General features: G+C 47.4%; 1 protein-coding gene across 1 annotated transcript in view; it reads right to left on the bottom strand.

Moving 5' to 3' along the window:
• Window positions 1–14,055, bottom strand: part of SMG5 (SMG5 nonsense mediated mRNA decay factor) — a 30,968-nt gene that overhangs the window by 13,554 nt on the left and 3,359 nt on the right. Inside the window, exons 2-11 of the mRNA XM_048288783.1 lie at window positions 11,138–11,236; window positions 10,404–10,527; window positions 9,615–9,771; window positions 6,583–6,672; window positions 5,192–5,281; window positions 4,234–4,312; window positions 3,531–3,656; window positions 3,011–3,079; window positions 932–1,140; window positions 644–781 (exon numbers count right to left, since the gene is read on the bottom strand). Of these exons, the coding sequence (XP_048144740.1) occupies window positions 644–781; window positions 932–1,140; window positions 3,011–3,079; window positions 3,531–3,656; window positions 4,234–4,312; window positions 5,192–5,281; window positions 6,583–6,672; window positions 9,615–9,771; window positions 10,404–10,527; window positions 11,138–11,236 (1,181 nt within the window). The remainder of the gene's footprint in view (window positions 1–643; window positions 782–931; window positions 1,141–3,010; window positions 3,080–3,530; window positions 3,657–4,233; window positions 4,313–5,191; window positions 5,282–6,582; window positions 6,673–9,614; window positions 9,772–10,403; window positions 10,528–11,137; window positions 11,237–14,055) is intronic.

Below are 14,055 nucleotides of genomic sequence, written 5' to 3'. Positions count from 1 at the left end.
GGGGTCATTCATTGTTGCTTTTACCAGAAACTCCCTCACCCTGCATTCAGTGAAGTATTGCAAATTGACTGTATGCAGGGGAAAGGTTTAGCAGTTTTATTCTCTGCTCAATAATGATGGGCTTGCATCATTATAATGCTAATATAACGATTAATTGCTTCTCTCCCCAGCAATTCAAGAGCCACCCTTGCCTGAGCAGAATTGAGGTATGCTGAGAGGGCCTGTCTCCTTCAGCCCCACTCAGCCCCCTTCTGCCTCCCCCAGCCCAGGTGTTTTACCCGAGATCATCTCCTCAATGGAGGAGGAAAGCAGCCAGTAAACAACAGCAAACAGAGCCAGAGAATAAGGTCTCAGACTGGGGTAAACAGATGATGAATGAGCTGCCATGGGATACAGAAAGGAAACTCCTTATAAGGAAAGCAACCTGTCCATCCTGTGGTGATTCAGACACTCAGAAAGAACATCTAAGTGGAGACGACTCAGCACATCACCCATCTTTGGGGATTCCAGACCAGCAGTGAAAGATCAGTATACCTCTGCACTACAAAACTCATGCCCAGGGGAGAAAGGGGAGAAAGGGGAAATACAGCACTATAGGCAGGCAACCTGTGAGACCCAGGTGCTGCTGTCTCTGCTCTCTTACCTGTGCCATCACTCTGAAAGGCTGGGACAGGATTTTCCCCTTCTTCTAGCTCAGCCTGGAGGCGAATATTGACGTGATTTATCAGGTGAGAGAAGAGGGCCAGCGTGAAGGCAATGGCTGCACTGTACTGCTTGGAACCTGCAACCAGACAGCACAGTGAGACAGAGGAGGTGAGCACCTTACCGCAACGTGAACAGACAGCATCTCCAACAGCAACGTTCAGACAGCATCTCCAGCCTAGCTGTGCTGCTGGATGTTCACAAGATTTCCAAACAAAGCACTGGTTACCTGCCCTCTTGAGACTGTGAACACTCATAAGGCAGATGATCACCATGCGAAAGATCAGGAGATCAGGAAGGAAGGAGTAGCCACTCTCATACTCTTCTTCATCTTCACTAGTTGAGCTCGGGTTAGGAGGAGAGGGCAGGTAGAACAAGCACAGGTTGAAATCCTCCAGCACAGATTGGCAGAGAGACGTCAGCTCAGAATCCAAAGAGCTTAAAAAGAGTGAAAAATAAATAAGAATTATTAAGATTCATGCTCGTGGCAAGTCTGCCCAGAAACTGAACCAAAACTGGCAGTTAGGCTGTCCTTTAGCACTAGGCGGGATGAAGCATCAGGGGATATACTGCAGCTACAGGAAGCAAGTGACATTAATTAGATTATGTTTTCCTCTTTAAAGCTGCTAAACTAAAGACAAATAATACCTCGAGATGGGCCACCAAAAACCAGATGAATTTTCCCCTGGGAGCTCATCAGTGGCCATTAAGATACACAAGGCACTTAAATGCTAAAGGGAGCAAAAGTTCTAGATGCACTGCTCAGTAGAAAGTATTACACTGCCACACACATGGGACTCAGCCTTTCCTCCTCCCACATCTCTCCAGCAGCCCTGTAAGAATATTCCAAAATCCTCCACAGCTATTCAGTGCTTCAAATGAAGCATCCATGAGATCAATCCCATGGGCTGTGGGAGCCTCCTAGTTACAAAACAGTCCTGTCTGTGAAACTTCCAGCAAAGCCTTTTCAGGGGAAAGTGTGCTTAGGAAATTGAAGTAATTCCCAAATTTCTTATGTGCTAAATACTTGTTGAGTGGATATTAGAGGAGCCTTGTAGTTCCACCTCAGTATAAGGCAGGATTGGAAAGCCAATCCCATACTGCGCTGCATGAGCAAGGGCAGAGCCAGCAAGTTGAGGACATGTTCTCCCTCTCCATTTAGCACTCACAAGGTGGCATCTGGAGCACTATATCCAGTCTTGGGGTCCCCAGGACAAAAAAAACCCCACCAAACAAAAACACACTCACAAACTGGACTTAGCCCAGCAGAGGAACAGAGAACATGATGTATGAGAAGAGGCAAAGAATTTGTTCAGCCTGAAGGACAGAAGGCATGAGGGGTGTCTTCCGTTTCCAGATGCCAAACGGGTGATTACAGAGGACTGAGTAAGACTCTCCTTAGGGGTGCAGAGCAAAAGGAAGAGAAATTATGGGTACACACTACAGAAAAGAAAAATGAGACTAGATGAAAGGAGAAAAAAATTCTATGGTAAAGGTGGTCAAACACTGGAAAGGGGACCAGAAAGGTGTGGGATTTCTGTCCTTGGATCCAGTCAAAATTCAGTGTGATGAGGCTCTGAGCAAGCTCATCTGACTTCACATCTGCATCTACCTTCACAGTGACACTACTTTGGGGAAGTACTGGAGCCCCAGAAGGTCCCTTCCAACCTAAACCATTCCATGATGAATTTAACTGCAGCCTGTTATCTAAGCAATTTAAAACACCTGTTCAAGCAGTAAGAGGTTTATTTAAAATCACCTGAAAACCTCCCCAGCAGAGACAGAGAAAATCCAATAAAAAAATCCAAAAGCCCAAAATCACAGAGCTATACAAAGCCTCCCATTTATTCTAACACAACCAGGTTTTGGTGTTTCTGTGAACAAGGTGTTTGGTTACAGACTTCCAAGTGCAGTGAACAGCCCCACACACGTGTGGATGGCAACTCTTTGCTGTCCCATCAGCCTGAACACAGGGCTTGCCAGGAAAAAGCATCTGATGACTGCATCGGGTAAGCAAACACCAAAGGCACAGTACAGCACAGAGACAGCTGCAAGGCTCAGGAGCTCAACACTCACTCAGGCTGGCTTGATTTAGACAAGTCACAAAGTATTTAACCCTTTGGTGTTTCAGCCTCCCCTGGAAACACAATCTACTTCATGCTCCATGCACAGATAGTCCAAAGTCTTGGGCCTTCTGGCAGAAAGCCTCAGCACAGGCACTGTTATCCTACAGGAAACCATCCCTTCCAATTCCAAGGGCCGGCTACTGTGAGTTATCAATAGAAGATACAATCTACCATAAGCTTACCTGCTCTTTGGCTGCAAAAGACTCTGCAGGTACATGAAGCTCACCAGCAACCTCTTAATGTCTTTTCCTCTAAAAAGATGGAGGAGAAAACACTGTAAAGCAGGTGCCCCATCACAGAGATGGGCTGGGCTGACAGAGCTCTATTAACAGGTAAATCAGGTCTCAACTGAAAAGTCCATTCTGATGAAACTGGAGAGAAAGAAGACAGTTTATACACTGCCAACTTTCACCAATATGCCCCAACCCTCATGAACAGTCCCCAACTCCAGGGGAGAGTGAGAAAATCTCTCAATGCAACCTCTACACCCGGCCAGCATTTAGCTTTTCTCCTGAAATTATGACCCAAGAGAGCAAGAATGGGGTCTAGAGTGGGGCTCTCAAAATTCTGGGAACAGTCACCGTGCTGAATGGCCCATCTACCAGCTCCACTTCCCACAAAGACACTACTCTCAACCCAGAGGATACACTAGTGGCACTGCAAACTCTCAGCCTGCACCTCTCCTTTTCTTTCCCTTCTTACCTTTTCTTGCTTGGAGACAACTTCCTGCTTTCACATTTCTTCAGCTGATGATACATCTTGGCTGCTTTGTCATATAGCCGCTTCAGGTTCCCATAGGCACCTTCGAAGGACACTTCAGACTGGATGCTAAAGCACCAAAACAGGCCACAGTGAAAGTTACTTTGCCATAAGGCTGCTCATATTTTATGGCTTTAACTCACTAGTGAGTTATTCAGGCATCGAGGCATGAGGACAGGTACCCAGTGCTGCTGTCTGAACATGCTGGGCAACTTAACTCCCACCGATGGCTACAAACTGCACTTCAGCTGCTTCACAGCTTGCACCTGCCCTGCTTACACATCTTCTCAAATCAGCGTTTTTAAGCCAGGAATTCCACCCAGCTCACGCCACAGGGTGCCTCCCTTAGCACCTCCACCCTGCTTCCAGCCTGGCTCTCCAGCTCACACAAGGGGCTTGGGCAAAGCCCTCTGGGTGCAGCCCTGCACAGGTGATTAGTAACCAGCACAATGCTTTGGTTTGACCGAGGCTTGCTCTCATTACCACCAGCCCTGCTCAAGGGCAAACCAAACTCATCTCTTTCCCTTCCTCTAAAATTCATTTGCTGAAAACAGTGCCAAGCTCAAAGTAAGAAGAGGATCTGGCACCCACAGCAGCAGTGCGTGGGGCTGCCCTGCCTGGGACACCCAGATCCACAGGAACTCACCAGCGTAAGTAGCAGTAGGTCGCTTCCACATTGTAGTATTTGCTCCCTGCCAACGTCCCCAGTTGGTTGAAGGGCATTCCTGTCAGGAAGGAGAGGGGCAATGGATTTCACTCGGAATTCTCCAGTGGCCCTGGCTAGAAAGCGGATCCTTTCCCTTTCACTACATTTCCACACAGGAGGGAAGCCAGGAGACACAAAGAGTAGCAAAGCTGCAGTACAAAGACCTGGACTACTCAATCTTTCCACTATCCAGGGTTTGTTTTCTGTTTTACAGAGCTTTTAGATCCTCCCCACCTTGTGCCAGTTATCTATGTAAGAGAGAAGAGCAAACAATGCCTCCTCCTCTGCATTAACAGTGCTGTGGCCTTGACTCCATATTCCTTGACATAGACATCATCAACATCTGAAAGCTCTGTTCCAGCTCCTGTGGTGCAGAAACTTTTGCCACTTTTATTTGGGAACAGCCTCTCAAACAGTTCAGTGAGAACTCTGCAAAGACAGCGTGTAGAGAACACGTGGCTGGAATCGCACACTCTAAGGTGTGACAGGCCCTCTACTCTGGCACCGATGTGTTCCCAGAAGGAGGCACTTCTGAAGGAGGAAGCAGCACATGAGATTTTTTTTTCAGGGTAAAAGGGGAAGGTGACCAATAATGCTCTGCTCCTGGCAATGGAGAGCTGGATCTGCCCTTAGCCCACAGGTACATCATCACCGCAGTCAGGGAAGTCTGAGTTTCTCTGATGAGTACGGTGAGGTCACTGGCAAAGAGCACCCTGGCTTTAACTCCTCTGTTCAGCTTGCCAGCAAGAGAAGTTCTCAAAGGAAGCAACTTTAACCAGAGGATAAAACCAGTCCTCTCTCAGCTGCAGGATATAAACCTAACCAGTGTAGTACTACATTGTTTTTACGTTGCAGCAACATGATTTTAACAACTATAAATTCATGGTAAGTCACTCACCAATTTGTGGTGCAACAGAAAGGGCTTGATAGTAAAATCGCTCAGCCAGCAGCTCCGTGTCCACACCTGCCAGCTCATTCTGATAGCGAGCTGAAAGGAAACCACACACCATGCATCAGAAACCCAAAGGCAGCATCTGCTGCAGAGCAGCAGTTTCCCTACAGATTAAAAATACCACAAAACTTGAAATACTGGCCAAGTCAACAAATCCACCAAAGAACTGCTCTTGGCAAACACTGCAACACACAGGGTTTGACAGGCCTGTATGAAACACTCTTCTTTCACCTGCTCACACCACACACCACAACTCCTGCCCTTCCAGCCAAGGGCAGAGCCCACCACACTTGCAGCATCACATGAACAAAAGGAAGATGTTCTTCTGATCTATGTGTTAAGTGCTGATTCATCCATCCTTGAAGTAACTCAGAGCTGTGCTCCATTTTCCTGTACCTCAGACTATATTCTAGTACAGCAGGGTGTAAAGCCTAAATCAAGTCAGCTGACTTAATAAAGTACCTGACTGTGTCTAGACTGGACTTTATTCATTTATTGTCTCTTTTTTTTTTTTTTTTTTGACAAATGTAGGCATTTTGGAAACCTTAGGTGACAGCACTGTGAAAAGGTAAGCACACTTCTCTCCCACCGCTCAGGTAAGTCATTCCTACTACCCCCACAAGACATTTATTTGCAATGCCATTTTTAGGCTGATTCATATGAAACACTAATACCAAACAGCTTTCACCAGCTTGGAGGCTGCAGCATCAGACACATGTACCTGCGCCGCAGTTCCAAGAGCTGCTCTCCACACAGCCACGTTTTCTCCCTGCCTTTACTCCCACATGTTCACAATCAAGAAGCTGACACACTTTCCACACGCTTCAGGAGGTCGTGACTGTGGGACAGTCATGCCTGCTTATAAAAAGGATGACACACAGCCAAGCATAATGACAAAGAACCCGGGGCTTTGCAGTGGCAAAACTCTGGACTGATATACAATATTGCCTAAATCTGATTTTCAGTCCCACGGTGCTGATGGCAGTGGCTTTGTAAGGCAAGTCACAACTGTGCAATCTGAACTGAACTCTCTTTGATCCTTCACGCTGTTGAAACAACATAAATAAAAGCAAAGACTTCCACTCTTTCACAGCCATGGCTACAGCTGCTTAGCAGCAGCAAACTCCTCACCCACCTGCCCAAATACAAAGCTCCTGCAACTTGTAGCAGTTCAGCCATGAGGATTTCAGCTTATCCCAGTCTGTGACAAAGATGTCAGAGGGAAACAGAACCTGCAAGTAACCTTGGCTGGTGCCCAACAGCAACAGCCTCACATGGCACAAGCACCATCTTTTTCCCACTTTAAAGGCTGCCCTGAGAGGCAATGCTGTCCTTACCTAGATCTCCCAGATAAACCAGACATCGGTGACATGCCATCTGTGCCCACTCCATCTCCTTCTCTGACGCAGACACGGGTTTCTTGCAGCCTATGAGCAAACACAGAATCACTTAAGAGCACTGGGTGGAGGCTGCTGGGAAGACACAGAAGCTGCCCATGCCGCTGCCCAAGACACCCAAATCAAATCCCACACGGTCAGACCCCACTGCCAGCTGTGCCATCTTGTAGAGCAGCACTGGGTCACTCTTGTCAAAATGTGGAAAATAAATGCAGAAAAATACTTAGAGACTCTGCTGTTCACTCAGTCCCCTTGGACTCCCTGGTGATGGGGGCAGTGCGTGTCACCGCACCACCAACAGGCACTGAAATAAATGACTGTCACCTTGTCTACAAGGTCTGCCACAGAGACCTGGCTCCATCTGCCCTCAGATGAGAGGACAAAGGCCAATTCCTGTCTGTGTGATCGTGTGCTCACATTAGCACTGAACACAAGTAATAAGGCTGTTTTCACATCAGCATGGCTAATGAGGCCTTTGGATGGGAGCAGGCACACATCCCTGGAAACCAGAACAAACTCTGAGCACTGGCACTGGGCAGCAGCACACAATGGGGACAGACCCTCTCCAACACTCAAGATGGAAACAAACTCATTGTCTCAGGACCAAGATGCAGACTCAGGACTGACCAACCAAAAAGGGAAGAAGGTAAGGTAAGCAAAACTAGGACAGAAATCTGCGCTGTAGGCAGGACAGCTGGAGCCAGTTAGGGAGAACTGCCTCTGGACAACAGTGCCTTTTGCAGTGGGTTCAGAAGGGCAACTGAGCTGGTGACAGGGCTGGAAGGCACAACCTGGGAAGAGAGGCCACAGACTTCAGGCTTGTCTAAGTTGGAGAAGAGGAGGCTGAGGGATACCTCATTGTTCTCTGCAGCTTCCTGAGGAGGGGAAGGTGCCAGTCTCTTCTCTTCGGCATCCAGTGATAGGGCACATGGAAATGGTTCAAAGATGCATCAAAGGAGGTTTATATTGGAGATGAGGAAGCCTCTCTTTACCAGAGGGTGGTCACACCCTGGAATGGGTTTCCTAGAAAGCTGGTCAATGCCCCAGACCTATCAGTGTTTAAGAGGCATTTGGAATATGCCCTTGACAACATATTTTAACTCCTGGTCAGCCCTGAGTCATTCAGGCAGTTGGACTGGACAATCATAGGTCCCTTCCAACTGAAATAGTCTTGTCTATTCTATACTAAACTTATAAAAAAAGAGCTGTTCAGGCAGTGGAAAGTGTCAAAAGCAACAGCGGAGGACTGTAGCCAGCTGATCTGAACTAACCAAAGTCATCAAACATGACTGAGTTCCTGTAAAGAGCACATCCCACCTCCCCCTCAGCCAGCAGGGCCACAGTTCAGCCAGAGATCAGGAGGCAAAGGCTGCTGCGTCTGCACTTCCCCTCCGGAGAGCGCCCGCTGCCGCTGGGTCCCCAGCGTCACGGATTCAGCCTGGCTTCAGTCTTCCTGCTGCCAAGGACTCACACCTTCTAGAGGAGAAAGTTCCCTCAAGCAGGAATCCCAAAGAAGATTTTGAAGACCGATCCAGTCTGCGCTCTGCTTCCCTTCTGGCTGAGGCTAAAAGGGTAGACATGAAATCTGGAGGCTGCAGTGACCAGTAAGGAGCTGTTCCCACTTCCCAACAGGTGTTGTACAAGTCACATTGTACAAATACACAGCCTTAAATACGTGTCCACATACACCGCTGGACTCACACTCCCTTTTTTGCTCTGTCTACTCTCGCTCCCATCCATATAACCATCAACCATCCATATAACCATCAAACCCAATCCGTGGTTTATATGGGATCCTTTCAGATCCATCTTTCCCGGATAGGCAAAAGTTCATCTCTGCTCTCCAGTTACGTGCTCACCTGCAGCATCCTTCTAACTGAAGAGCCCAAACACACCAAGAAACCTGAACAAGGGGAGCCTTTCATATGCAATCACCCCTCAGGGTATAAACCCACAAGGGAACATGCATATTGAGGATTTATTAATTCTGCAGTACTGAGATACATTTCAAAACCAACAGTTGCCAAGAACATCAGCCTTTTAAACCAACACTTTGAAGCCAAGAGTGATGCCATCATCTCCCAGAACCAAGAGTAGGATCCCAGAAAGTAAAACCTTCTTTTGCTAAAGACACACTAACTTCCCTTAGCCAGGTGCTGCCATCCTGCCCCCTGCCAGCTTTAAGCACATCAGTTAAACCCTTGCTAATACAGTTCACAAAACAGAGGCTTCATTTCTCACCTGGAAACCCCCCACAACAGAAACACGTACCCTGAGGCCACTGAGTACAACCCTAGGCAAATGAGAACAGACCATTACAAGATAATAGAGGATGTGAATGCACAGGCTGTCTTGGGCTGTTTCAGGACTGTACATACTCTTATTCTTCCTTCCCTAACAGGTACAATACCTCAGACTTCCCTGCACCTAAGGGCACACAGAGGTCACATGGGCCAGCTAACATGAGCTACAGGGCCTTCCTGTGTTCTCAGTCCAAGATTCAATAGCTGTTTCAAAGCCACACAGTGAAGATAGCACAGACAGAAGAGGCACCAAGAGGAGGAACAGTGTCTTACATATAGTGAATAGGATGTACTGACAGAAATCTGTTGATTTCAAGAATCTATTCCCCTGTTTGTCTGCTTTAACTAAGCTTTTAACAACATTCTATACAGCCAGCAATGCTCTTCAATTTTCCATAAAAATCTGCCATCACCAGACAATTTTACTAAAGAACTTTCTCAGACTGTTTTTTTCCTGTTAGAAACCCTTCTTTCTTCCTTAATTTAGTATTATATAAAAAAAAAAAGTGCCACGGAAAAGAGAGCAGGACAGTCTTTTCTAAACAGAGACCTTGCTAATCAGGGAAAAAAAATTCCTTTGAATGCTGAAACAAAGATGGATTACTGCAAGGGGATATCACCTGTGTGGGATTCAGCCTTGCCCATGAGCCAAACACCTTGAGCACAAACCTATGAGAGGGTCCGTCACATGTGTCCAGTCGATGCAGCACTGCAACTCCAGCTGATAATGAGACTGGATGTAGAGCAGAAGATGCTGGTAAAATCCTATGCCAGCCACCAAGTGAGTCCGGTATGCGCACTCCAGGGTGCTGCGGCTGTGGATGTGCTGGGAGAAGGAAAAGGAGCACGTTAACGCAGTCCGGAGCGCGGCTTAGGCTGGGCACCCAAGCTGCACTGAGAGTGAAGCAAGACAGTGGTAGCTCAGCTGGAACTGGTTTTGCACAGCTCTGTACCTGCTCCTGCTCAACAGTGTTCCCTCTAGTGGTATTTACCAAGGGTCAACATCGGGGAGGAATACTTGCAAAAACAAATAAATAAAATCGAAGTATCCAGTTAGAGCACCTTAAATGCACCCAGACCCCTGGAAAGCCAGCAGGGCTCATAGCATCAGAGAGCACTGAGGACCCTCCAGTGATCAACTCTTGTAAAAACAATTAGCACTGACAAAGCTTCTTAAAACTATTGCTCTACCTGGAGAGATCTATCTTATGAAGAGGGGAACACAAAAAATAAGCAAATTCTGTTGAAATGCCTTCTGCAGTGGCAGGTCTCTCAACAGCATGTTAGTGCTTACCTGCCTACTGCCAGACACATAGGACAGCTCCATAGGAATTTGAGAGTGCCCAGCTTCCCACCCTGGGCTCAGATCACAGCTTCTCCAAGCAAATGAAGCTGTAAACTTCACCTCATCCACTGCACAGCCAGAGACCTCCTCATGCCAGAGCCATAGATACCTGCCTTTTTATTTGTTTTAATGAGCTGAATAACTTCATAGTACACCTTTCTCCAGAGCAGTTCTTCTGCTTTTCTTCCATAATCCACTGGATGCAGGAACATCAGCTTCACACACAGCTCCCGCAGCCTGGGACAGAGAGCAGAGCATTCTCAGTGAGCTGCTGCAGCCTCAAACATAGCTGCCACTATAGAAGCACGGAAGAGGAAAACCCCAATCCACTACAATGGCTCAGCCAGGCCATCTGGTGATGGTACAGCCTGGATCACTCCCACACAAGAGCACCTGGAAAAGCCATATACTTAAAACCAGTGCCCACCGGACTCAGATGGCCATCAGTGTCTTCCTGAAGTGCAGTAATGACAAGAATTGGCTTGACAGCTTAAAAAATGATTAAGAATAATCCTCCTTGCTCAGCAACCCCTAAAAGTGATAGAAGATTTTAGACACGTGTAAGAAATTTCTGCCCCACAGTTTTTATTACAAGGAAGGAATTGGCCAACACAAAGACAATTTATTTGTATCAATGGCACCCAGGAAAGCCTCCAGCCATGGACTGTGCTGCTCAAACACAGGTCTGAAATCCAGCCTCTGCTTCCAAAACCTGGAAGGATCCCAGGTCAACAGGCACACTACAAACCAAATAAGCATTAAAACTGCAGATTCAACAGCTCCATGTGTTGCTTCACACAGATTTTCCCCAGCCAAATACAAAACACAAGCACACTGCCCAACTTACTTGTTCCTCAAGCTGATGTTCTCTGGCTTGAACACGTCCTGATAAGCTGCCTTATTGCCAAGGATGAGATCCAGCCGGTGCACGGCCTCAACCACTGCCCTGCATGAGAGCACAGAACCAAGAGTTTCAGGACAGCAGGTCACCTGGGATCACTGCAGATCAGAGGTGTCTGCAAAGAACCACACTGGCCTATTTAGTTCCACTGTCAGCCCACTGCCCTGTACCACTACACCACAGTTACTGATCTCCTTTTTGCATTCTACTTGAAGGTGGTTATGGAAAGCAGAAAAAAACAGAGTTACACACATTATAGGCATTTTGCTGCAGAACAGTGGTTCAATCACCACTTACTGCTGCCTGCCTGATCACATATGTCAATTATTTCTACAGTTGCAAAATCAGAAATGTCTCTGGCCACGTTAGCAACCTCAGTAATTAAACCTGCTATACCTACACTCAGATTAATTTAAATGTCTTAAACGCTGTGATTAAAAAAATTGATTGAATTCTAATAACTACTGTTTTGCTGGGGTAAGTTTTAATGGTGTAAGAATCAAACCTCTACCAATTCCTGTTTCCTTACCAACCTGCCTACGAAAGAAGGCAACACAAGTCTCTCATTTGCCAAAACTTCCCCATCTTCACTACAGGGGTTCACTGGTTAAACCCCTTAAAGTTCTCTCAGTGACAGATAACAGATATTCAAACCCAGCATAAAAGAGGAAATTTGTTCCAAGGTTTTCTCCCCTGAAAGCCAGCCAAAAGACAGAGTGAGCGACCTCTAAACCTCTGAGCCATGCAAAAAAGTACTTTAGTGAATCATTGCCCAAGACCCTCCTGCTAGAGGAAAAATCCCACACCATGTGTAAATCTCATGCACTCAAAAGTTTGTAGCTGTGAACAAATCACACCACAATTCTGAATGCTGCAGTGAAATAAACCCAGGGACTTTCAGCACCATTAGTGCTGAACCTCATCAATACCTCAGGAACAGCTCAATAAAGCACAATCAACCGTCAACCCCTCCCACACAAGAGGTCACCTCCAGCCTCCTCCTTTGCTCTGCCTGTATCCAAGGTCACCAAACCCACTCCTGAAGTTAACTTTCCCCAGCTCTTCTTTAAGCAGTACATCTCCCAAGCCACCAGCTACCAAACTCCAGTGGTCCTTGTTCTCCCCCTCAGCTTCAAGTCTACCGCACCCATTGTCATTCCTCCTTTGCTCCAATACCCGTCCCACCGGGGCTGCTAAGCCTGCTGCACCCAAGAGCTGCTGGAGCAAGGAGCTGAAGACAATCACAATGCGCTGCAAACACAAAAGGCGGGACCAGAGCAAATTCCCACCAAGCAGAGCAGTGAGCTGCTGCAGCCAGTCTGCTCCCCCTCCCGAAATCTCCGTCACCTGCAGATCGGGAACTCCCCCACCACGCTCACAGCACCACACAATGACTGAGCCTGCTACTTCTGCACTGATGGTGGCAAATGGAGCACAGGGCACTCCCAAACCAAAGCCTGGAAGCCCATGTTCTGGGAGGCTGAAACCACCACCACTTCCTTGAAAACTAAAGATATTACTGCAAAGTAACCTACGGTTTCCTATGCCAGCATCTTCCCGGTGAGGCCAATCTCTCTTCACAAACTCACTACACCCAAAGGAACCTCCCTGAAAAAAGCCCCAGGACATTCCGGAGCTCACAAAGAAAATGTCCCATCTCCTGCTGTGCCACAGAAAGCCTCTCACTCAAGGTAAGGAAATCTCACTTGTTTCCAGTAACCACAGAAATTGACAGGAGAAGGGAAGCATGGGGAACAGAGGCATCTCATGCAACGCGCTGGGAGAGCAAAACACCATAGACTTGAACCAACTTCTTCCTGAATAATCATGAAGACGACCATGGAGATAGTAAGAATCACACAAAAAATCCTGTTACATCCTTGACATCCAGTCCCTCCTGCTCACTGCCCTCTTTCTCATACAGCCTGAAGAGCTTTTGCAAAACTCTGACAGCTGCGTACCCTCACAGCAAGGAAAGAAGCAAGTAAAATACATTTTAAGGTAACAGGCACTGAGTATGCAGCATCCAGCCAAGCTCATATTGGGGCTGGGACATTCCAACAAGCCCCCCGGTTTAGTTTCCCCACAAAGCACAGGCAGTGCACATCTCCTTACTGTAACCTGGCACTGCTGTCCTAGCTGTGGCTCTCAAAGTCCCTCCCTCAGCACACCAGGAGCTGACTGGCTTCCTGTGCAAAGGGTGACCAGAGGAAAGGGGAACTGCAGGTTCATTCATTGATTCCCAGAGAGAACTATCCTAAACTACAATTGTTGATTCCTGACATAGGCAGTAAAGCAGCTGTAAAATGACATTCGGTGAGCGCTGAATCTCAGCTGTGCGTGTCCAATACAAGTGCACATGTCCATGACATTCAGTGTAGGAAATGATCCCAGTGGCCTGCCAAACAAGAAGTATGGAAAAGTTTCCTTCTAGGGACAGGCTGAGCAAGGACACTGGAAGGTATTTTACCTTCCCCTCAAGGTGGCCCAGAGGGCATCTGCCATACAACCTAATTTTCTACAACAGCCCTGGATGGGCACATGCACACACTCAGTGTTTCTGCTGTTCTTTCAGGGTTTGTAAAGAAACAGATTTCATGACCGGAGACCAGCAAGGTTGACACATTGGGATGTGGTTCGTGAGCCCTAAGGGAGGCCCCAGCTGAAACATCACCTTGTCCACACAGGTCCCATGGTGCTGCTGGAAGAGAAAGAGGGAGCAGTAAAGCAGAATCTGTGACAGCTGGCCCTCCCAGGATCCCACATCTGAGGTGCTGAGGAAAGAGGACTCAGTGAGGACAAAAGGGACAGGAGCCAGCCTCACTCCAGAAACGTTGGGAAACACCAACACAGGTGCTGTGGAC

This window comes from Corvus hawaiiensis, chromosome 29, assembly GCF_020740725.1.
Source record: "Corvus hawaiiensis isolate bCorHaw1 chromosome 29, bCorHaw1.pri.cur, whole genome shotgun sequence".
Classification (NCBI taxonomy): domain Eukaryota; kingdom Metazoa; phylum Chordata; class Aves; order Passeriformes; family Corvidae; genus Corvus; species Corvus hawaiiensis.
This window is presented reverse-complemented; position numbering and strand designations above follow the sequence as displayed.